Source organism: Ochotona curzoniae, unplaced genomic scaffold (genome assembly GCF_017591425.1).
Source record: "Ochotona curzoniae isolate NIBS_2020 unplaced genomic scaffold, NIBS_Ocur_1.0 contig_3819, whole genome shotgun sequence".
NCBI lineage: Eukaryota > Metazoa > Chordata > Mammalia > Lagomorpha > Ochotonidae > Ochotona > Ochotona curzoniae.
The window spans coordinates 46,113,755-46,140,664 of NW_024466004.1; the positions used below are offsets into that span (position 1 = coordinate 46,113,755).

The following is a 26,910-nucleotide window of genomic DNA, read 5'->3' on the forward strand; positions in this document are numbered from 1 at the left end:
CACAGCAAAAAGAGATAAAGCATGGTAAACAGTGACTGGCAAATACATTGACTTAGTCCCAACTGGCATCTTCCAAAACAATCCTGGCTCATGCAAGATAAAAGTGAGTAGAAGAGGTAGGAAGTTTCTACTATCTAGGAATGATTTCCCTCGTGACAAATGATAACTCAACTCCCTGTTTTTTCCTAAAGTTTGAGGCAAGTACTGAATGCTATCCTGTAATATCTTCCTTTTTCTTTTCATTTGAAATAAGGACTTGAGATGGATTCTTTGTGCTGTATCTAGGCTTGAGATAATGTTATCACATATCATGGAGTCCCAGCTTCTTCATTTCTGATGCAGAGTCAAATAATACTCACTCTGTAAGGTATCATATAATGGCCAAGGGCTTATGGTGTTGCTCCAATATGGGAGATGCAAATTGAATTCTTGATTTCTGTCTTTGGCTTGACCCAGTTATAATTGTTGAGAATATTTGTAGATCAAACTCACGAATGAAAGATCTCTGGCTATCAATTTGCATTTTAAATAAAAGGGACATAAGTAAAAAAAAAAAAGATAAAATGAAAACATAACAAGAATTTAACTCCCACCCCCAAAAGTACTTATAGTAGAAATCATTCCTTAAAGGTGATTCTGTTCTCCTTTGTCCTAATACCTTATTTTTTATTTTATAATACAGTTTGTTTTTGTAGTAAATCCTTTTCCACCTTTTAACACTCTTAGGATCATTTTCAAATGATGTCTGAAAGTAACCTCTTCATGAAAAATTGAAAATCAAATACCCATGTTTTTAAACTGGAATTTGACTAGAAGTTATTATTTTTGTGGTGAAGTGTTTATAATTTCTTTTAAGTATAAGAAATGTTTGAAGTATAAAACTTCAAATAGTTTTAATTATCCTATTTTGTGTGCCAATTTGCTTTATGCTATAAATGTATTCCACCTCCTTTGTGAGTCATAGTAACACTGCCACAGATGCTTTAAAAATAGGTTGCATTAACTAACAGTTAAAGAAAACGTTGATGTCCAACTAAAGTTTAATTATGAGCAATAAATAAGAGGGATGTTAGTTTTTCAATAGGGGACAAACATCTCTGACAGTTTCTGTAAAACGTGGGTGTTACTACCTGCCTCCAGTATTTAGTAATTGATTTTGACAGTGTTGAAAAATTTAAAGTAGAGGGTATGCAGAGAATTAATTAGATAATTCAAATAATAAAAAATATTCAGCATTGGGAAAGCTGAAAACAACATGTAGCATAACCAATATGTTGCCTGGTTACGTGTTCTTATTCCTTTGGCTAAAAAATAATCAAGGCCAAAATGAGCTGAATAGATGCCAGCATTGACATACCAAAAGAGAAGGAAAACTGAAATATTTTATTCATTTGTTGTAGGAATGCTTATGTGTCAACTTCAATGGCAGTTATTTCAAAGTGGAGCATATTCTAAATTCACCAGGAAGATAAATTAATTGCATATGTTTCATTCACATTTGGTTCACTCTTTGCATATATAGTTATCAAGCATACTGTCTTGCACATAGTTCACATAGCAGGGCATTTGTTAAGCACCACTATTTTCTGAAAGTCAGGATCTAGCAGTGATGAAACAGCTTTTATTGTGGTATCACAAAAATAATTACATCTGAAGCTGCAACCTATAGAATCAGAAATTAAAAACATGTAGTAACCCAGTGCCCATTCTCTAGAATTGGATGGACTGGGTTTGAAAATGTGTTCACCACTTACTGACTTAAGCATTTTGAGCCTCAGTGCTTTCAACAACAAAATGAGAGTATACTGGGCTAAATAGATATGCTTGTAGTCATACATATACTAGAAAATGTAAGTGTGCAGATAAGCTTTTGGTATTAAAGTACCACATAAATCCTGTGTATGGTTCCTGTTAAGAAAAAAATGATCTATGCTTACACTTGATCTTAGTCAAAAGGATGACAAAGGATTAAAAAAAAAGATCTATGTATAACTCACAGGTAAATATTCCTTAATTATGAGGAGGAAAGACAATAGAGCTTAGGACAAGAAAAATATGGATGTCAAAGAAAACTATTTTTTGATGTTATATATTTGTACAATTTATTCAAATAAAAATTGTAGAGGCAATAGAGTAGGCTAATGAATAAGCTAATTACTAAAAATCTGTGCCCCTTAATTTATTGAACTGCAGAAAGATAAAAGGCCTTTTGCACACTTCTTGGTACAATCTGATTGACAGTATTTTTGAAACAGTAACTATTAAAGTTGTAACCTGATTATACTGAAATGACATTATATTTAGATAGCTTTTGCCACTGCATACTTATGCTGCACATTGGCATAATATTCAGAATTTTTAAAGACTTAAAGCAGAACATTATAATTTGTGTAAATGACAAATGTAAAATACTAATATAAAATGCTAAAAAATGCAATTTTGAATAAAATCAAGAAATGCAGCATTAAAAATTAATATGAAAAAGCAAAACATGATTTAAGGAAAAGTTCATCCAGAACATTTCTAAAACCATTAAACAATTGACATACGGAAAGAAAACATTACAGTCATGCCTATTTGTTCCAGCAGAAAGGATCCTTGACCAATCAGTTTTCTCAATCTATAAATCCCAGGTTCTAGAAAGAATGGAGAGATTGTATGCATACTCAACAGTGTGAAGAAAGATCACATGTAATTAAGCCCCTATAAACTTACTTTGAATTACATCGTAATATATTTCCAATGCTACTTGTTACTAACTTGTTATATTTTTGTTGTTGTCTGCATATGTGATACTTGTTTAAAATTTTCAGTATCTTGTTTTGGTAGAACAATTGCAATTGGCTGTAAATAATGAGTAACCTTGTCTTGTCCGAAATATGTCATCTTTATTTTCCATTCCCTAGAGTGACTTTAAGAAATAGTGAAACAGTATTCTCTGTTTACAAATTAATATCATTAATATAAAATATTCAGACCTAGTGTTTATTTTTAACTACTTTAGCAATCGTTTATGAATGCTATTTCTTTAGTCAAAATTTCCATTTTTACTTTCATTGGCTAATATGAAAAATTCAACTGCTGTGAGAACACAATGGTTTTTATCAAATCTTTCGAATTTATTGACACAAATTTAAAAGTAGTCATGTTTAATTCATATATCTGTTAAGTCAACAGTTACTCAACCATTTTTGTATTTAATTTTAATTTCATTTTTTCTTCATTATCATTGCCTGTAGAAGTCTTAGTGTTTTCATATGTCACAACAATAATATTGTACAAAAAATGAAATTGATCTAATTTTTAATGATTTCAATTTTTACTTTGTTTTCCTGATTCTTAAACTTTGTTCTTTGCCTAGTGTTTTATTTACTTACAAAAACATATTCTTTTAAGAATTTTATTTATTTATTTATTAACTTATTTATTTGAGAGGAAGAAACTGAAAGCTCCAGTCTGCTGATTTTTCACCAAATGCCCAAGGTCTGAAATACAGTTACAAATTCCAAATACTTGAGCCATTATTGATACCTCTAACGACCTACATTAGCAAGGAGCTCCTGCCAGCAGATAGAGCCAGATAGCAAACCTAGCAGCCTTATTTGGGACCCAGGCTTCTGAACTATCAAGCTAAACTCCTATTACCTTTTTCCAGTTTCCTGAGCAAACTTACTGATAAGTTTAATGAAAAATGTCAACCTGTGACTTTCCATCTCTGCTGTTTGGACATGCCACAGATTTTGGCACAAAATATTTTATGAAATTTCATCCTTAAAAAATGAGTTTCCTTTCATAACTCCTTCCAGTGGTTAACAACTTGGTTAATAATTGCTTGTATCCTTTCATATATTCCTCTGGTTATTGACTAAAGGCTTTAACTTGACTTTAATAAAAAGCTGTAGTCTTTGACGGCAAGAACTTTAGTCTGCCTTGTTCAAGAATGCAACATCCAGAATCTCGGGCCTCTAAAAATAAAGTATCCCTACTGAGACAATGCCATATGCTTTAATAGAAATTAAATAGCAAAAATATGTATGATTTTTCAAATGTTCATATTTATTTAAAGTAATTAAATGGTGGACAATGTCTCCCTTTTTCTGGGAGGAAATATCTAGTGTTTCCATACTAATGTTGCCTGAGATTTCAAAATAATGACTCTAAAATTGATAAACCAAATTATTTTGGTGGATCAGTAAGAACATTGAAAACTTATTTTAGAAATATACTATTTTTGTATAACAAAACATGAATTCAAAAATTTCACAAAATTTTTATAAAATTCTTGAGGAGTGGGCATGGAGTTAACTAAATATTAATAAGTTTATTAATAAGTTTAAGTATTATACATCTCACATTAGAGTATCCAGGCTCAACTCTCAGCTCCATCTTCTGACACCAGCTTCCTGCCAATACAGAAGCCAGAGGACAGCAGTGATGCCTTATTGATCATGTTCCCATGACCAGCATAGAAAGCATGGGCACGTCTCAGGCTCCCCACTCTGGCTTTTGTCCAGACCCAGCAACTGCAGGCATTTGAGGCGTGAAATAGTAGATTGAAGATTTGTCTCTCAAATAAGCATTCTTTTTCAAGAAAAAACCTTAAATCATCCTTTTAGTCATCACCTAAAATTCATGAGATCAAAGACTATTCTCCATGAAATTTGTTTTTCAAGGCTCCATTAATTTTTTTATCGTATGCCTATGTTATTATTACAAAGGAAGACTTTTCTTAAAGGCAAAATGCCATGTAAGTGAAGATGATGTTCTGATGCCAATAGAGAATTTGATTATTTCTTCCTGGTAAATGATGAGCATACCAACAGAATATTACAAATAAACAAAGAAAAATATGTGAATGAAATACACTAGAATTTTTATTTCTCAAAATTTATGTATGTATACTTATTTTTAAGATACAGAATATCTAATCTAAGACTGCCATTTTATACCAGATGGTTATCCTGGCACTTGTAAACAGTAAAGATCAACTTTTATCAAAAAGCGAGTACACTTTTTTCTTTCAAAGTTCAGTTTTCCATTAGATTCCACCTGAACCATAATGTTATAGGAATCAAAATGCTAGTAAAATATGATTGTGTCAGCTAGTGGATGTTCACAAATACAATATGACTTCAAAAACTAAAATTTTAGTCATTTTAGTCATGTCTTTGTTGATGATAGTCTGTGTTGTGCCAGTTTTCTAGCAGTTCCTAAAATAGAATTGATAGGAGTGGCATTGGAATAAGTATAACTTGGCCTGAAGATAAGCTAGTACTTATTGGAAATGTCTTTTAAAAAGCAATTTCTTGGCTTATGTGAAATCTATTTCTTTCCATAGTTTGATAACACTGAAATTGAAAATGAAGTTGACTTTGTGATAATTTAGAATATACTATCTGTTCATATAGAATTTTGCTTATGAGGATATATTCAGCCTTGCCTCTATCTTCTGCTTTTTCTCTATTTCACAGAAAAAATTATGACATCAACATCCAAAGGAATTCTCCGCCCATTTTTAATCATCTGCATCATCCTGGGTTGCTTCATGGCATGTCTGCTCATTTACATCAAGCCCACGAACAGCTGGATCTTCAGTCCAATGGAGTCAGCCAGCTCAGTACTGAAGATGAAAAATTTCTTCTCCACCAAAACTGATTATTTTAACGAAACTACCATCCTGGTGTGGGTATGGCCATTTGGGCAGACCTTTGATTTAACATCCTGCCAAGCAATGTTCAACATCCAAGGATGCCATCTCACAACAGACCGTTCACTGTACAACAAATCTCATGCAGTCCTCATCCATCACCGAGACATCAGTTGGGATCTGACTAACTTACCTCAGCAAGCTAGGCCTCCCTTCCAGAAATGGATTTGGATGAATTTGGAATCACCAACTCATACTCCCCAAAAGAGTGGAATTGAGCACCTGTTCAACCTGACTCTGACTTATCGCCGTGACTCAGATATCCAAGTGCCTTATGGCTTCTTGACGGTGAGCACAAACCCCTTCGTGTTTGAAGTGCCAAACAAAGAGAAGTTGGTATGTTGGGTTGTAAGCAACTGGAACCCTGAGCATGCCAGGGTCAAATATTACAATGAGCTAAGTAAAAGCATTGAAATCCATACCTATGGGCAAGCGTTTGGAGAATATGTCAATGACAAAAATTTGATTCCTACCATATCTACTTGTAAATTCTATCTTTCTTTTGAAAATTCCATCCACAAAGATTACATCACAGAAAAGCTCTACAATGCTTTTCTGGCTGGCTCTGTGCCTGTTGTTCTGGGGCCTTCTAGGGAAAACTATGAAAATTATATTCCAGCAGATTCATTCATTCATGTAGAAGATTATAATTCTCCCAGTGAGCTAGCAAAGTATTTGAAGGAGGTGGACAAAAACAACAAGCTATACCTTAGTTACTTTAACTGGAGGAAAGATTTTACCGTGAATCTTCCACGATTTTGGGAATCACATGCATGCTTGGCTTGTGATCATGTAAAAAGGCATCAAGAATATAAGTCTGTTGGTAATTTAGAGAAATGGTTTTGGAATTAAAAGTTTTGCATACTTGGTAAAATATTTTGATGATAGATGATCCAAATTTCAAGGATAAGAAGAAAAACAACATTCTGCTTTTATGTCACAATTCATTTTTATCATCCATTCTGGGGTGACATGTATATTTTGATGGAGGTTTTTAAGAGCTCAACATTAGCAATCATTTGATTTGGTTTTGAATTATACTGTATATACCTAATTATATGCACTGAAAAATAATTTATTCTTTATTATTTGTAAAAATTGTTATTTCACATTTTGTAGTGTCTGTAATGTAAATTGTGATTTGGTTGTTGTTTCCACATTGATCAGCTGTTTAATCTATTTGGAAATGAAAAGATACATCTTAAAATATGAAATATTTTCAATAAGTATTATAATCATAGTTCCAAATTTGCATAACATAACAAAGGGAAAATGTGTTATAACTGAATTCTAAGCTGTTTGACTTCAAAGTTTAAAAAGTGTGAAACTATCTGTAATTGATACATTCGTACCTATCTACCACAATTTTGAAGACAGAATTATTCATGTAATGAATAAGAAAGATCTGAAGTAGAACTGTTCTGTTGAAGGGACTCTTATATTTCCCATTTGTTTTCATTAAGCTGATTTGCAAAGGTAATCACTATTCTCATGACTTCAGTTAAAGTATTCACACGTATTCAAACGTCATCAAAATTTTGTTACCTTTATTAACTGGGAAATAATCTTAATGACACTTGAGAAAATCTGAATTCTTTGCCTGATAACGTTTGTTATCACACAAACAACTCAACAAAAAGGATATCTATAGGCATAAATCATATTTTAAATTACATGTATGGACAATTTTAATTGCTTATCAATTAAAAAAAGATTTTTCTGAAGCCCCAAGATTTAAACAGTTTCATTTTACTGTATGAAGAATACATAAAGTATCTGAGAATTTTTTCCTATGCTTTATGAAAATCTAAATAAAGCTCATCTCAGATTATTACTTGTATCATTGCTTCTCCATCAGGTTAGAGAATGGGGGGAAGTAACTCAGAAGCCTGTCAAGAAGCTAAGCAAATGAGAATATAAACAGATACTAAGTGGGAAAAGATGGATGCCAAGTTTTCAAGCAAAAAAATATTCCTCCAAAAGAATCCTTACTATATTTATTCCATACTGCTCATCAAAATGATGTTCTGATGACAACCCTATGGGTCTATTTGTAACTAGTCCTATTACCTACTGACACAAGCAGAACTCAAATCTGCAATCTTCCACATTATATAGAATCTAGATGAATTTCCATTCAGAAAGAGGAAAGCAGGTTCAACATTGCACATTGCCTTATGAGACAGATTTTTACCTGACACTGGAAGAATTAGAGCTACTGAAAATTATTGCCTTGGATAGAACATCCTTTCAGTTTCTTTAACAGTGGCCATGCAGGTTGATATTAATATGAACACAAGACTACTGCTGCCTTAAAGGAGTTTACAGTAAAGTGGAAAAAATATGAAAGCTTCTTTCCAGCTGGAGTCTGAATCTGCATGTTTACTCATATAATTTTAAAAGCAGGGACCAGTGCATTAGTTCAACTGCAAGCACCCACATCCCATAGGGGTGCTGGTTTGTGTCCTGACTGCTCTACTTTCCATCCAGGTCCCTGCTTCAGGCCTGGAAAAGCAGTGACCTGGAGGAGAATCCTGTCACCAGGAAATAGATGGGCTTAGCTGCATCCTTTCTAGCCATTTGGGAAATGGACCAGCAGTAGTAAATTTCCCCAACTGCTTATTTTCTTGACATGTTTCTTAGCTGTAAATTTTGTCTACTCACTTGGTACAAAATAAATGGCCTCCATGTTAATCCCTTCTAGCCAAATTGCAAAAGGTTTGCCCTGATGCCTTCATAGATAAGTAAAAATCTCAACTCCACTGATGTTTATTTTATTGTCAAATAGTAAAATCTATGTATTTAAATTTATCTTGCCATGTTTTTTTAGTCCATAGAAAACACAAAAATCTAAAGAGGGTTATTGCAAACAAGTATAGAAAGTGTCTGCCCTTTTTGAAAACAGAAAAGCCTTTAGTACCTTATCAATTTGCCTTTTCTGTAGTGGATTCTTATGGTTTAAATAAATGGAGATATTGGAGGGTCATTGCCTTTGGTGTTGACCATGAATCTGATCTTATTTCTTGGACTATAAATATAATTATATGCCTATGATCCAAACCAAGGATATATTGCTAAATCATCAACTATACAGCTGTAAACTAAACACCTATTACCAACCTCCTAAAGAATAAGTACTTAAATTTGAAATGTCAAAATACGTCAATTTAATCATTTGTTCTGTGTCCACTAATCTTTCAGTTCAGGCTAGAAAGAATTATGGAAATGTTTATAAATAATTTCTTCTTCCAATGTATGAATTAACTAGAGTACTATTTATTTGAGACATCCACATTCACACAGACTTATACAGACACATAAAAACACCTTTTCATACACATGCCCCAAAACTAGTGATGATGGCTAAAATTAGAACTCAAAATCCCATCTTTCTTAATCCTGAATTCCTTTTCATTGCATTCCCATCTCATCATGGAAGTATAACCACATTTCTATAAAATGTGAATGCTTGATTGGCATTTTAAGGGTTTTTAAGAGCAGTGCTCTAGGTAGAAGAACTTTGGCTCTAGAAAACATAGAAAAGAAAATATTAACTTTCTTAGCATTCTTCTTTATTTAAATATTATAGGTGTTGAGCTTTAGCAGAAGGAAATGAATTTTACTACATTTAAGTGAAACATCATTGTCAAGAGAGTACCTAGGTATCAACCACTCCTTGAATAAGTCCTGTGGTTAGAAATCCTTTCAAAGGATGCCTCATGTGAAAGATACACTGAACCAACAAAATTGGTTGTTGTTGGTTATGAGAAAGAATAACTATTCCTGAAGAAAACTGTGGATATAAAAAATAGGGCATTGAAATGTTTTATTTCAAATAAATATCAGTCAGCATTGCCTCCAAAGGTCTTGATATCTAAGTATCCATTTATATGCTTTAAAATAATGATATGTAATAAGTTATCCATATATGGTTGTAGCAAGCACTGGAAAAGAGAGTTGTGACAATAATATATTGTCTAACAGCCATCAATATGACAATATAAAAAAGAAACTGAAAAAAATCTCAATGGGAAAAAAATACCAGCTTGAAATATTTGTATTTAGTATAAAATTTCTTATAATGCTATCATGTGCAAATATGATTTCAATTGTGAACACTTAGAAAATTCAGAGAATTTAAAGCATAAGCAACAAACAGTTAGGGAATCTTTGTGGAATATGACTTTTTGGCCACCAAATGGAGGCTAAATATGATAACAACATTAAATGATGATGCTGATATATCATCTTTGCCTTTGCATTTTCAAATTGTATTACACAAGTCTTAAAGTAATCATCTACAAATATTTTTTTTGCTTGAATTAATGTTATTAAAATAAGTTTTAGGTCCTAATGCTATGATCTGGGGCTTGATCTCATCTTTGAGTTCCTTTGAACTCTACTCCCTCTTAGGAAGCTTCTTAGCTAAATGCACTAAAGCTCTAAAATCACAAGCTTCAGATCCTAAAGAATAAGCTTGGTGCCTAATGCATAGAAAGTTCTCAACAAATTCTTGTTGAGTAAACAGATGTCATTTGTACTCATGCAAATTGTTTCTATAAATGTTATGACAGTGCCAATTTATTGGCACTAATCAGATATTTTATATTTATGTGATTTATTTATATTTATGTTCTGCCTGCATGTACAATGAAGACATTTTAAATGCACGCTATGCTACTGCATGCTAAGACGCCAACAGATGCCATCTCTTTCCAATAACTGTTGAAACATGAACTGACTTGTGTAAAAAAAGCAAACTTTGTTTTATTCATTGAAGCTTGTAACATAACATGAATTCAATTAATTTATCTTCCTTATATCCTCCCCTCCCTTAGACATGTAACTAAGTACATAGTAACTCACTACTTACTCTGCAACTGCCTGCATAAAAAGCAAGCATATTTAGGGCATTATTTTAAAATAGTTTTGATTTATTTATGCTATGCATTTTTATTGTATTAAAAGCTATTTACTGATGCAGAAAATTCAGGAGGCAATAAAAGCACTTAAGGTATATCCTCAGCTGAAAATCACATAATTTGTGTAATCCATAGTGAATACATTAAGACAATTTAGCTATTTTTCAATGCAAGGTGAATATACATTCATGCATTTTGACTTTTTTCTTCAAAAAAAAGTACGCCTCCAACACCAATTACTTTTAGTTGTTGTCAATTAAACATGATTTCTACACCCCCTGATCTGAATCACTAGTGTTTATTAAGAAGATTATTCTTAGGTTCAGTAGTGTATAAGTGATCTCTTCAAATATGCCTCCCTCCAAAAAATGCTCTCAATACATTTACTAACTTATTGTACAAACTACCTTATGTAAGCTATCTATTCTCAAACAAACAAATGTGACTTAGAAATTCCTGGATTTTCTGTTTCAGGATCATTTGAAAGATTGCTCATGATACACAGCCTTCTAATTCTCTGTATTTGTGGTAGCTTCTGCAATTTGGGTTTCATATATTTCCTCGAATGGTTTTGTTTTGCTGCCAATTTAAAATCTATGACCTACCTGTTAGATATGTAATATTCTATGTTCAAATGATAAGATGTGTCACTTTTCTTCATTTCACCACAAATCATTCACCAGTACAGTCTACTTCTACCTCAAGATTCAGGACATTTTCAATGCCTAATCTTTCATGCATAAACTTGGAATGCATTAGCTAAGCTTGTGCTTTAGGATAAGTCACTTAGTCTCCAGACATTCTTTCAAGTTATGTGCAACTTACAGCAGTAGTTTTTAAGTCTGCATAAACATTAGGATCATTGAGAGTTTTAATCTGAGTGGTCCATCCTCATTTCCAGAGATCTAATCCAATTTGTTTTAAGGTAATACTAATATAAAGAAATCACTGACCCCACCGCTTTACACAGTCCTTCCTTGTCCTGGAGGAACTATTGGGAAAGTAAAAGGTAGCACAGGTTGAAAAAAGTATTTCTAATTATCTCATTGGGTTCTAATCATTTGTCTGTATTTTGCAGTGGGAAAGACTGGAAAATATAATAACTAATATCCTCTTCAATCACTAAATCAAATGCCATTGTGATCTCCTTTTCTACTGTATGTGATTAAAAATCTGCTTGACTGGTTTCAAGGTCCTTTTCTGATAGGTAGACGATATCTTGCTCCTGAGTTATGCCAAGAGGTCATAACACATGGATTTGGAATTACCTCTGAGCTTTACCCCTCATTAGTTGGATTTAGGTTTCTTTTAGCCCAAATTTTCGAATCTGTGGGGTGAAGGTAGTAAATTCCTGGCATATACTTTTTGTGGAGACAAATGAAATTAGATTCAAGTGACTAGATAACAAATGTTCAATTATTATATTTTATACACGTAGAAGATAATTGTAAGGAATCCAAAGCTGTTTCCTTAATTCCAAATCAAATCTGAAAATGTTAAGTAGGCAACTTATAAGAATCAATGCAAATTTAAACCAACCCCCCAAAAAAATCATCTTCAGGAGGAAAGAAAGAAAGAAATACAGTGTGGAAACAAATGCTCCTGTTTTCTGCAATAACTAAGTACTAGGAGTGTTATAGAGAACCATGGTAGTGATAAATAAGCACCATTGCATTACTGAGTGCATACATTATTTCTTAAAATAATTTAAATCTACACAGGCCTTATTTTCCATTATGGTTATGGGCAATAACTGAATTAATAGTTTATTATCAATTGGCATAGCTCAAGCCACAGAATGGAATAGCATGAATATTCTCAGAGAGTATTCTTTAATAAGGAACAAGGGCTGGGAATAGTCAACACATTAATTTAGCATATTGCTTCCAGTGCCCCACTAGTTTACACCTAGATTACTTGTGAATGTTAGGGAAGATAATCACATTTCTATCTTCTTTTCCTACAGTTAAAAAAAACCTACTAAAATCAGAATATAAAATCGATAAACAGAAATAGATTTGGTTAGTGATGCAGAAATTAAATAATTCTTCCAAACTTATTAGTACTACCCAAAGTGTATTTGCATAATAAATAGTTTTGACATCAATTATCTCAATGTTCATGTGAACAATTTTAAGTTACAGCATGTTAAAACAAAAAAAAAATTGTTTGAAAAACTGGATAATAACCAAAATAATATCTTAATAAGTTTTTATGTTCACTTAAAGAACATTAGAAGTTTTTATTACTAGTGCATTAGAAAAACTCCAAAAATTCAATTATTACTATGAGTTATCTGCCAACAAGTAATTTTGAGCTAGTTGTATATATAAGATATGTGCAGTTAGAGCTTGCTGGGATTTCACTGTGAAAAATGACTTCAGGTTCTTTGAAAAATTTAAAGGCAATTTCTACAAAGGGTATAGTAACTGTGGTGATGCTATATACATGGGCCAAACTCCATTTTGATTAAAGAGGGTGCAGAAGATCGAAAAGTAGGTTTGCAGAAACTGTACCCAAACACTAAATTAATCAGGAGAACTACCTATAATGAGAAATATGCATATTATGTCCACATTCCCAATCTCAGATTGACCTCATTAGGTACATTTTTATCTCTGCTGAGAAAATTATGAAGATTTCATCCTTTGCCAAGGTGAGAATTCTGGAGGAGGATCCATCTGGGGCCGATTAAATGTCTCTGAGAACTGTAAAGATATCAGGCCAAAAATATCTGACTATTATGTAGTCTGCTTTTCAGATAACAGATGACCTGTCTCAAATATTTTGATATTTTTAAATGATTAATTAAAGGGAAAAAAAACATCATACTTGATATTAAGAGCTCCCTGGGACGGGAACAAGCAGCTTTCAGATGTTCCTCATCTGAATCTATTAAAGCTCTAGTTCTGAACAATAGGCTGTTCATCATCGGAAATGGATAGCAGAGATCTTGAAATAGGAAAAATGCCAATAACATTGAACTATATTCAAGGTCATAAACCTGCAGAGAACATACAAGTGTTGACAACTAAAATAGTAATCTAAGGCTGAGAACCCTGTTTGTAGTTTGCACAATCTACTGTGCAATTTCACCAGCATTTCTGAGTCACATATTTCTCATCTAGAAATGGAAGGTGATGGACTCCATACTAGAACCACACAAGAAGAGTTTAATAAATATTTTAATTGATTAGAAATGATCATTTGATTAGTCTACCTGATACATGGGCTGCTACATGTTGTTCTAGACTTTTCCTAATTTTCTTCCTGCCTCGCACTGTGTGGCCATGTCACTGCTCTACAATGTAAAAAAAAAAAAATAGGGCAATGGTACCTCATGTCACGAGAAATAGAGGAAATAAGCTAATATATAAGTCCTTAGGAGTTTTGACTAAAGAATCTGAAGAATAAAGTTTCAATAAATTTCTATAAATCAAGACTAGAGGACTTAATATATTTCCTCTTTATTCTATCCGCTCAAGAACACAGTGACATGTATATATCAAGACCTTTTTAAAAAGTATAATTCAACAGCAATTCTAAATAAAAGAACTTATACTCAAGTAAGGAATGGAAAAAAGGTCACAAGAAAAGATTTTGTGCCAATTATGTACAGTATATGAACTGCAACAGTCAGTAACGCATAAGCTATTTGCATTGTATGTTTTATTCTTGTAAAATAATTTTGCACTATTGTACCTGTCATATTCAAGAAAATTCAATAATACCCTGAAATCTAAGGCCAAATGTACAGTTTATAGGTTCATGTATTTCCAATAAGCATTTAATTGCATTGTGCTAATAGGTGTTTAATGCTATTGACTTTGTGTATATTATTGCAATGCAAACACAATAGGGCTGTTGTAAGCACACTAAATAGTCATCTGGATTTTTATAGATAAAATCATACATTGATCAGAAATCACTTTTCTACTTATTTTTTGTAGAGTATTTTTCCACACTTGAAAAAAGACATGATTATTTTATATCAAACATCAACTTTTATTTAAAATCTTATTTTATTAGCCAATGCATGTCTGAAATAAGATATGATCAAAATTAGATGCTGATATTACATCTATATTAGATTAAAATAAAATGCATGCGTCTGGTTAATCATAGAGCTTTGATAAGATTTACACTGCCAACTCACACATGGACTCTGTGTCTATCCATGTGCATGATTCAATGTCCTTTCTAAACATCTGCTAAAGTGAAAATGTCACTAGTGTTAATGAGTCAATAAACAATGCTGCTTTGTATTTTTCCAAACTTTGCAACACATTGTGGTATATTTTCCCTATAAATTTTTTTCTTGGAATTTATTGTTGGCAATAAAATAAATAAAATTATTTGTTGGGAAATGATACAATTTATTGTACAGCATCTTAATATTATAAAGCATGAAGCTGTGAAAAAATAATCTTAACTAGTTATATTCTATGGACACAATATTGTGGCAGCTTTCCCATAGATGAGATTGATAGATCTTTCTTTTTACACTGCCAAAGTCAGTATAGTACTACTGCCAGAGATGGGGATGGGGCATGGGAACACTTGAAGCCCAGTCTGCACAACATTCCATTGAGTAGCAACATAGAATATGAAGACAGTATAGATATTTAGTCAATATAATTGGTAGGTGAATAAAAGTGGAGCTAGCCTTTTTTTCTTAGTCATTTAAACAGCCTTTTAAATATAAAAACGATAGGAATTTTTACTACAGAAGCATGCATTTACATATTGACTATTTGCAGCAGTCATGTGAATAACAGAAATTACTCCATTCCAAGAACTTATTTTGTTTTTATCAGAAAATAAACATGCTTCTGAAAGGGCTTAATTCCAAACAAATCATGTGTCTGGACCAATTACCCCTTCCAAGTAAAATTAATAATGAAATATTAAGACTAGTATGTAAATTTTAGTGACTTAAAACATCAGCATAAAAACTTATAACTTTGGAAAGCAATTTCATTGCTCTGTTATTAAGACAGTGGGAGTCTTATTTATACATTATTTATTTATTTATTTATTTGCAGAAGATTGGGTCCTTCGAGTTCAATTTTAACAGCTTCAGTGAAGTTAGCGTAATGATAAGAAAATGTGATTGTAGCTACTATCCCAAGGGAGAATCAGCCAACTGAGTCTTGCTGTAACTGGGAGTTAAGCATTAAATCAAGTAAGGATGAGCCAGTATTAGCAGTGTGGAAGCCAGCTTCACCAACCAAGATGTTGTATACTTGTAAAACACTCAGCAAATAAAGACCTGGACTCTTAGTTTGCTACCACATTGTTCCCTTTATTTATTCAACGTGTAAATAGCATTTTATGGCAGCTAAGCAAATATTTTGATAAGCCATGAAAAGCAAAATGCCACAGAAATCTGTATATTCAGCTATTGAAGAATTGTTTGTGCCACAAATTAAACTGGAGATACTATTTGAAACGCCTTTCCCTTAAAAATGCTCTAAGATGGATTCATGTTCATTGCTGTCTTTGAAGTTTATGAATATGTGTTGTGACTACTATAATTTTGTGAAATTTTGACCAGCTGTTATGGTGATGTCAGCAATCTGTGCTAAGATGACAAGGCAGAAACACATGTATAAAGAATTTGAAACTGTATGTGTAAAAAGAAATGTTTTTCTTCAATTATGTTTTCTATATTCGGTGTCAATATCTCACTGATTTGACACCAGTTATTTCTTGGATGTGAAAATGATAATGTTCTATTCAGGCCTAAAAAATTCCTGTAATGTGAATATTTAAAATAAAATGATTTAATTTGAATGTATGATAGTTATCATTGGTTATTTATAATACCTACTTTCAAAATCATTAACTGAAGAAGATTCATTTTCTCTGACATGTAAATCTAGCTATGTGTTGAATTAAAGTTTCAAAAATAAAACGTTTTCTGGATGATTCATTACAAATATTATATCAAAAAAGCACAATCAAGACATTCCTGTAAACTATTCTATACTAGTTTGTTTCCATAATATTGCATTATTTTAATGGATTCAAGGCTGCATTTGGATCCATTGGTGATTGGGCTTTTTTCTTCAAAATGTTTTTTTCTCATCTTAAATTCTTAAACTGAGCAAATCAAATGACAGAAGTATTTATCTGCACACTTACGTGCATTTCTTCATATGTACACTATCGTCTATGAAATTATTTTCAAAAACATAAACGCAAAAAATCTTAATAGTTATAGTAATTCTTTCCCCAAACACTTGATTCCATCTAGTATCCTATTAAAACTCTGAAAAAAAAATTGTTTTCCTGGTACATTATAGGAAATGACAAAGAAACTTAATTTTATTCTTATATCTCAATGTATACATGTTGAGAAAAAGCATACGATAATTCTGAACTCACTATAAAATATTATTCAACAATAAATTTTGTTGAACAAAGTTATTTATCTTATTTATTTATTATCCGCACCCCCTCCATTAAAGACTTTTCAAATACGATCTTCACTGGAGTGAAACACTGGGAAAATCTGAGGTTTATAATTCTGCCCACACAGACCAACAGAGGCAGCCGCTGGAGCAGCCACAGCCTGCGGGCTCCTCCACTCACCAGCCCGCACTCTGCAGCCCTCACCCTCCCTGGGGTCTCTGTCCTCCTCCCCCTTCTCCTCCTCCACCCACCCTCCTCCGCCCGCGGGGGGCTCCCCTCGACTTCCCGCCCGCCCCTGTTGTTCCACCCTGGCCTCCCACTCTTCCCCTTCCTGCCTGCTCCTCCTTCCCTCCCCATCCAGTCCTGCCTCCCACATGCAGTTTGGCCTTCACCCCCACCAGTGACCAAAGACTTGACCACTGGAAGTCCAGCTCCCAAGAACATTGCTCGACATGGGCACCGGTGTGATTGGAGGTGGATTAAATGTCACTCTCACTATTAGGCTGCTTATGTATGGCAAGGAAGTTGGCAATATCATCGGAAAGAAAGGAGAATCTGTTCAAGAAAATGCGCGAGGAGAGCGGTGCATGGATCAGCATTTCAGAGGGGAATTGTCCTGAGAGAATTACCACTTTGGCTGGACCCACTAATGCCATCTTCAAAGCCTTTGCTATGATCATTAACAAACTGGAAGAGGACATCAGTAGCTCTATGACCAACAGCACAGCTGCCAGCAGACCTCCAGTTACCCTGAGGCTCCTGGTTCCTGCGAGTCAGTGTGGCTCTCTCATTGGAAAGGGTGGTTGCAAGATCAAGGAAATATGAGAGAATACAGGGGCTCAGCTGCAGGTGGCAGGGGACAAGCTCCCCAAGTCAGCTGAGCGTGCCATCACTATTGCTGGCATTCCTCAGTCGCTCATTGAGTCATGGTCATGTTGGAGTCCCCCCCCAAGGGAGTGACCATCCTGTACAGCCCAAGCCTTGTTCGGTTCTCCGGTCATCTTTGCAGGTGGTCAGGCTTATACCATTCAAGGACAGTATGCCATTCCACAGCCAGATTTGACCAAGCTGCACCAGTTGGCAATGCAACAGTCCCATTTTCCCATGACGCATGGCAAACTTAACTTAAGATGTCAAGCCTCTTGGGATTTCTGGAGCAAATCTTAGTAGTTTTAATATGCTATTGTGAATTATAAACTTGCAAAAACAGGATATATCATAATATTCTAGAACTGATACAATCATATTTTTTTACTTTCATATACTTCTTAAAAAGACCAATAGAACTTTCTTTGAGGAATATTGCTGCATTTTTGGCTTTTATTTTGGATTAACAAAATAATATGTAAAAAATGAATCAGGGGAAACTGAACAAAAAATTTTTTGTGGGTTAAATTGATTTTTTTATGGATTTTAAAATTAGTGAATGCATGGACTTTGTGAACAAAATCAAATTTTCTATAAGCAACAGTACTCCTTAGATTATTAAACCTAATCAGCTGTAAAGAATGAATGCAGCTTGCTGTCAGCCAAGTATATGAAAGCAAAATGTCAATAGGTAGCATCCTTCAAGAATTTAGTAGTTTAAAGCAATCATAATTTAAGAAGAATACAATTTGGTTGAATTATTGGATAATAAATATATAGTAAATTCTGAATGAAGGAAACTATATTCCTCTCACAGTATAGCAATTTACACATTCAACAAGTACTTATCTAGAGCTTACTGAATTCTGGAAAATGCCCTATGTTTTTAGGATACAATTTCTATATTAGAAACAAATTTTTCTCTCACACATTTTGTGACTTGTCCTCAGAGAGATTACTCATACACTCTGAAGAGATGCAATCAGAAGATGGAGACAACCAATAAAAATGAGAAAGGGCTATTGAAAGCACATGGAATTTAAACCAGTCAGTACAGATGTTATGGAGGGTATTACTTTTCAGGGAAGTATACCATGTGACTTAATTAGAAGCGAAAGAAGTAAAGTAACAACAACAAAAACAATAGTTCAGTTTCAATGTGACAGGAGGAGTCACTGAATCAGTGAGATTCAGTGGGAGCAAAGGCATTCCCTATGGTAGAACCTGATAAGCAGAGTGCAGGATGACAGTTACGAAGTAAATTCCATGAGAACTGAGAAGTATCATCCCTCTTCTAGGAGTACTTTTCTCACCAGGGGTGAATTTTCTCCCCAGAGAACATCTGTCAAAATCTGGAGACAATGAGTTGTCATACTTATTTTAAGTTAGTATTTAATATTGAAATAATTTAAGATTTAATTTAACACTACATTGAATATCTAAGACTGTGATAAGAACCTCAACACACCGCTTATTGAAATTTAAAGAAAACAAAAAAGCATAACTTCATTTTTTGACATTAATGGTTTTTTCAAGGACGCTGTTTTGCTCAACATAAATAAATAAAAGTTGGATCAGGTACAAAGATTATCCTCCACAAATCATCATGTAACTGAATAATAAAAATATCAAAGGTCAAGACACTGAAAGTAACATAAATCCATTGAGATAACATGTCATTTATAGATATTTGCTCCATAGAAACAAGTCAAAAATGGATCATCAGCAAGAGCAATGATGAAAAGCACAGCAATCACTTCAAAAATTCAACACAGGCCCAAAGACCTGCTAGGCAGTGGAGATAAGTAGGCATTCTCCAGAGACAAAAGCAGCCAACCATGTTTGCAGAACAGAACACTCAATGGCACCCAGGGTAATGGGAGGAGGAGTGAGTTGTTGGGGGCACTGACAGTTTCCTGCCCTGTGATTGGCCCTTTGCCCTGATTGGTGTGCCTTGGTGATCTTTAAGCTGATTGGGCAGGTTTGGCAGATAAGCGGGGGAGGGGGTGGGGGGGCTTGGCAGGGGAGGGGCTTCAGTGTAACGGAATTAACGGACATAACGGTTTTAACGGAAGATCTGAATAAAGCGCCTCGGGGACTCTCTCAAGTGTCGGGTGATTTCTTCTGCGGACGGGAGACCCTGATAGTGAGTGAGTACTGAAGATCAGCAGTAAATGGAACTATTTAACTGAGAGTGCATAACACACTTAATGTGGCCAGGTGGTATAAAAAAAAAAAAAAAAACTGTAAGAATTACTGGGTAAAATCTTTGGATTTAATTAGAATTTAGGACTAGTTTCAGTGTCTATCAGAAAGGAGAGAAAACCTTTAGTAGAAAAAGTTGGTTCTGGATTTAGGGCTGCTCTGCTGATATCTGACAAAGTTTCAAAGCAAATCTTAACAAAATCAAACCATTCCTAAGTAATTGAATTGTGTCCAAAGCAAAGTTCAAAAACATTTATAGATATTTAGAATGTTTGTTAGCTAACAAGATAAAAAGTGCTGCATCACACATCCAATTAAAAGTTAAACTTAATCAGAAAAAAATAAGCAACAGACGAAAACAAAGACTAAACAAAAAATAAAGAACAACCAAAACACCAAAACAAACAAACCAGTCAAGAAATGGGCAGAGGAAATGGGCAGACACTTTACAAAGAAACAAACCAAAATGGCAAACAAACATGTGAAAAAATGTTCAAGCTCTCTGGCAATAAGGGAAATCCAAATTAAGACATCACTGAGGTACCACCTAAAGTCAGTAAGAATGGCTCATATACAAAAAAACACCGACAACACTTGCTGGCAAGGATGTGGGGAAAAGACAACCCTACTCAACTGTTGGTGGGGCTGCAGGTTGGTACAACGTCTATGGAAATCAGTATGGAGAACACTCAAACAACTCAAAATCTGCGTACCATATGACCCAGCAATAGCACTCCTAGTAATATATCCAAAACACCTGTTTCTTGAGAAACCAACATGTACTCCCATGTTCATAGCAGCACAATCAATAATTGCAAAAACTTGGAAGCAACCAAAATGCCCATCAACAGAAGATTGGATAAGTTGGATAAGAAAGCTTTGGTTCATTTACTCCAAGGAATACTACTCAGCTACTTAAAAAAAAAAAAAAAGGCCAAATGGGACAATTGGAAACCATTATGCTAAGGGAAAAGAACCAATCCCAAAACTTTAGATACCACATGTTTGCTTTAATTTAAGATTAAATGATGTCAATCCAGGGAATTGGAGTGCCCTCATAGACCAAGAACTCTGAAATCAACCATTGCCTATGGGATTTCCCACTTGGGATGGAAGAAGCCCAGACCCTTCCTCACAGGATCTAATGTCATCAGAACAGCCAGGAGCCCTGAGTGGTTCTCAGAAACAGAAGAACAGTAAATTTCATTCTGGACTTGGGAGAGGAGCTTTCTCTGGTCCTTACTTAGTTCCAAATTTGGCTCCCCACCCTCTCTTTCAATGACCATCAGGGTTGCTCCAGAGCCCCCCACCTCCTGCAAAAATTAGATCAGATAGACAGAGATCAATAAGGAAAGATTAGAACAGTCAGGAAAAAGTCGGCTTGGACTCCCATATACCTTACTAGATAGGACAGAAAAGTTAGTTGCTCCTCACTAAGGTATTGAAGATTTCTCTGCACACCGCCCCCCCAAACTGTTCTGCCTCTTAATTGTTAATATATGGCATGTTACAGTTATAAGCCAGTTTGGACTATCCTAAAATTAGTGCAGTTCAGTAAAAATCAACACTTGAAGACTATAAGTTGCTAAATCTAAAAATGAAAATAGACATAAGACAGCTGAATAGTACCCTATTATAACCATTTTAAGGTTTGTAGCAGCTGGTTGTGCATAAACTAAAATTGAGATGTCAATGAAGTAGTTATAGGACATGGTTAAGAACTTATATTTTCTAACATATCGGTCACTCAATGCCATGTTAATTAACTCCATAATGTTGTAAACTATTGTTGATGTTATGTTATGGCTTTTAATTGGTCGGGACGATATTCTGCCAGCTCTGCTTTTATACCAGAGATGGTCTCCCCAAGAAACAGTTGAATTTATCTGGACAATAAGATGCTGCACTCTATGTATGGTACATGCTTGCAATGAAAAAACATGACTGGATTTGAACTGTAATACTGCAATAAGGTGGAGGAATCCACCATGGGAGGAGGGAACGAGGAGGGGTTGGGGGAACCTCAGAGCCTATGAAACCGTGTCATAAAATGAAATGTAATAATAAAAAACTGTTGAATTTACCTGGACAATAATATGTTGGACCCTCTGTACGGTCCATGCCCACAATGAAGGAATCATGACTGGGTATGAACTGTATTAGTGTAACAATATGGAGGAATTCAATTTGGGGGAGGGCTTTTTAGAGGAGTTGGGGGAATCCCAGAGCCTATGAAACTCTGTCATAAAATGAAAAAAAAATATTAACTATGAAGATAATACATAAAACAAAAACTAGTCCTTGCATATGATTAATAAAATAAATAGATGTTTAAACTAATAAGAAGCATAAAATATGTTACCAACTTTAAAAGTGAAAGAACTTACATGATGAATTTTGTAGGTATTATTAGTTAAAATGGAAACATTATGAACCATTTTTTGCTAATTTGTGTGCTATTTAAATGAAATGGACAAATTTCTTAAAAAGTATAGAGTGTAAATGCTCATTCAAAACTAAACTTTTCCACTTAGATGACTTGCTAAAAAATTTTACACAAACTCTCAGAAAACCATTACTTGATTGCAGTGTTGGTTTCATGGTATATACATACATCATAGCTTGTGAAATTGTATGTTATAAATATATTTCATACCTCAGTAATCTGTTTAAAAATGCTTACTTTTAAAATCTATCTCCAGAAAATAGGAATGGGCATTAAGCTGTATCTTCAGAAAGTGGAAACATCTGTAGCATTAACAAAAAAATTGAAATGCAGAAGCACAGTTCTTTATACCTCATCAGTTCTAAAATATAAATTCAAATGCGACTGGAGCTAAGGCTCAAAGTCTAATCTTCCCCCCTCAAGTGCTGGGATCCCAAATGGGCATCAGCTCATGTCCCAGCTGTTCCACTTCACATCAATCTCCATGGTTGTGGTGTGGGAAAGCAGTGGAAAATGGCTCAGTTCTTGGGAACCTGCATCCACGTGGGAAACCAGAAAAAAGCTTCTGGCTCCCTGCTTAGGACGTCAGCTCCAACCATTGCAGCCATTAGGGGAGTGAACCAGCGGATTGAGGATTTTTTTCTGTCTTTCCTCTCTATAAATCTTAAAACATATTCAAATGAATGCTAGCAAATTTATGGTGAGGCTGATATAGTTACATATCACAACTGGAATAAACTTTTGACTCATTGAAAATAATATGGCAATGTAATTTTTATTACAGTAATAATACAAGATATATATGTGTGTGTATCATCTATATATAGATATTAATCTATATAAATGTATCATTATCTATATACATAGATACCTATATATGTTTCTATAAAATTTTGTAGCTTAATATCTATTTTCGCAATGAGCTTGCTTTCAATATATATCCTAAAGTTTTAGAATAGAAAAAAATAGACATAGTCATAACTCAACACAGGAGAGGTTTTTACAAATCATATTGTTGATAGATTATTAAGCAACTTCTAAGTTTAAAAAAATTCAAAACGCAGATGTCAATATTATGCTTGTGTTATAATTGTGTTATAATTGCAACAGATTTTGAGTGTATAATGATGAATTAGTGTGACAGCAAAGTCTGGATGTAATATGCCATGATAAAAATAATTTTATTATGGTTGGAACAATATCGTGATTTTTTAAATGTAAATATCGGTGTTACGTTTGCTCTACACTCCACTGAGCCTAAATGTTTCTTTCAGTTTAAGTGGTAGTGACCACTTCGTATCTTCACATTTGTTTTCTGTTAGTGGTAATAAATTTGCACTAATATATCTGACTCATTTATTTTCTCCTAATTTCAACAGCAAAGTAAAGCATGGGCTATCCAAAACAGTGGCAAGGCTCATGACTTCAGCAAAACATCTAATATCTAAGTGGTCACAGAAATGAATTCAGTACAGAAGCTATGACTGAGGAAGGTCCTGCTGTGTTATTCATTCTGTATCAAGGACCAAAAATCATACAGCTTAGGAGAATGAACACAGCAGCAACAATAGCTGTCAAAGTCTGATAAATATACATAAAAATTTACACGCAGAACGTTGGTCAGTTTGTACCTACTGGAGATGTATATCTGACTATATTTGCGTCCCATACAATCCTTTTGATTAAAGGTGTAACTCAGTTTCATGACACAGCTTACTCTTCCACTCCAACATTTGATGAGGAAATGTCTTTATTTCTTCTCTCACAGCTGCTTCACCAGAAAATTTAGGGGTTCTGCAAACCACAAAACATGCCTTCCCTCCAAACACTGCTGAGTGAAAGAGTGTTTGTGCATGCTTCAAAATGTGTTCCGAAACTAGGAAAAGTCACTAAGGAAACAACTCTGCTCGAATTGTCATTTTTACATAGACATCATTTCCCTTTTTTCTTCACCTATAACTTACTTTGCCTTATAAAAATACACATTAAATAATTTCATCTATTAGGTTATTTCACATATTATGTTATGCTCATGGTTCCTTTTGTAGGCTTTATAAAAGTTTTAAATTTCACAAATTTGTAAACATATTTATTTTTTTGAAAGTCATGGGCTGAGAGAAACAGAGAGAAAATTCTTCTAGCTGGTGTTTCTCTCCCTATTTGCTCACAATGGTTAGAGCTGAGCCAAGCAAAAACCATAGCTGGAGCGGGGGTTCCCACAAGGTTGTCATTGATTCAAAATCTTGGGCCATTTTCTGCTGCTATTCCTAAGGCATTAGCAAGGAAACCAGAAGCTGTAATAAATAAAATGGGACCTTAGATGTATGCAATAGACCTTATCTCATCTTCCAATTTTAGATTATATTTACTGAATTTGCTAATATGAATCACAAGTCAAGTCCCATCCCAAAAGAAGAAACATACTCAATGATTGAAATGCAATGCAGAATGATAATGAAAAGGGGAAAACATTTATAATAATAAAGATGCTGATAAACGAAATGAAGTTTAAAAAATAGAAATGCCATTTTTGAAAAGAAATAATTATGTCACAAAGCTAGATGGTTACAACAAACTTAAGAGAAGCTGGAAAAGTATATTTTACAGGAAACAAAGAAATAAAAACAGGTTTATCCCACAGACAGAGGGAGACTTCTGTTTCATGCATGTCATTAGCCTGGAGGTTTTGGTGGGAAAGAGACAAGAGAGTAAAAACACGCCTTTAATAAAAGATAAGGAAAGTCACTTTTTACTCAAACTCTAGATAAAACTCAGCGAGCATGGTGTTTCTCCTACAACTAGGGCTTCAAGCACTGCAAGAATGCAGGAAAAATAAGATGAAAAAGTCCTCTAATAACACCTCACAACAGTTACAGAGTGTCTGTGTGTGCAAATACAAGAGAGGGCCTACCCAGGCAGATGTATATGTACATATTCATCTTCCCAACAAGGAAACAGCTACTTAGCATGATCTCTTCTCTCTAGAGCTTCCAAAGTCACCAGCCAGCTGCTAGTCCAATCCTCTGCCGAATTTCACTCACCCCGTTGTGGACTAGTTCAGAATTCTAAAATTTTGTCCATGTTCCAACAGACTAGTTTAAACCTGTCAGTGTCACAGCATTGAAAAAAATGAAGCAGCAAACCTCACTAATGAGCCAGAACGAAGTAATAAAACTTAATTATCACAGACACCCATCTGTGTAATATAGTCTTCTTTTTAATCCCAAATCAGAATTTGAACATTGTTGGGTATGGAATAACTGGACAAAAATTTCAGTTTTCAATCATATAAAAATGTGCTCTGTTCATACTGTTTATAATCTACCTACAACTAACATGTTCGTAATTTAATCAGCTATATTCATTGAAATTACGGAAAATTAAAATTAAAATACAGATTTTCTTCACATGCGTGTTACAAAACAAAAATCCCAAGCAGGGGCCTGGCGCAGTGGTCTAGCAACTAAAGTCTTCACCTCACACAAACCAGAATCCCATGTGGGCACCAGTTCTAATCCTGGCAGCCCCACTTCCCATCCAGCTCCCTTCTTGTGGCCTGGGAAAGCAGTTGAGGACAGCCTAAATCCTTGGGACCCTATGTGTGGGATACCTGGAAGAAGTTCCTGGCTCCTGGCTTCAGATGGGCACAGCTCTGGTTGTTGCTACTACTTGGGGAGTGAATCAGATGGAAGATCTTCCTCTCTGTCTCTCCTCCTGTTTGTATATCTGACTTTCAAATAAATAAATCTTAAAAAAAACAGGCACATGCACATTTTAGAGGCATGGATTGATTGTTGTAGAATAACAAAATCTAACCTTCTTTGATTGAGGATGGCTTATCATACTTAACATCCTCAGAATAAATAGTTTCTACAATCTGTCATTACACAGCACTGGAAAAGCAGAGGATCTCTTCAAATTATTCATTTTCTTTAAAATAACCCTGGAGAACAAGCAAGAATAAAAAACTGAAATGTCTAATAGAAGGAAATGTGTGGAGTTCAGTAATTCGCAACAAAAAAACAGTTGGAGAAAACAATCTCCAGGCTCTCCTACACTGCTTGTGATAGTATTAATTGAATGATGTGGTTGCATTTCTCCACTCACGCTTGATCTTGTAACCTTGAGATTTTACACCACTTAAGTTTTATTACCTGGAAATTACATCTAATTTATCTCTACAAATACACTGGGATCAAATAAAGGTAATGTAAATCAGTAATCAGGTGGCTTTAAGACTGCATTTAAATTAGACCGGTGGGTAATTTGTCTAACAAATATATCACTATGTAATCAAACTAATGTATATAATAAATTCTAAAGTTGTTCCTCTGATGCTGGACTGC

The 26,910-nt window shown here is 34.3% G+C and overlaps 1 protein-coding gene and 1 pseudogene across 1 annotated transcript; both read left to right on the top strand.

Annotated features, from left to right (window-relative positions):
* Positions 1–5,479: 5,479 nt before the first annotated feature.
* Positions 5,480–6,559, top strand: FUT9 (fucosyltransferase 9). The gene has a single exon (XM_040983094.1). The coding sequence runs from the start codon at positions 5,480–5,482 to the stop codon at positions 6,557–6,559; it is 1,080 nt and encodes a 359-aa protein (XP_040839028.1).
* A 10,860-nt stretch (positions 6,560–17,419) lies between these two features.
* LOC121158650 lies at positions 17,420–18,213 on the top strand (annotated as a pseudogene).
* The last annotated feature ends 8,697 nt before the right edge of the window (positions 18,214–26,910 follow it).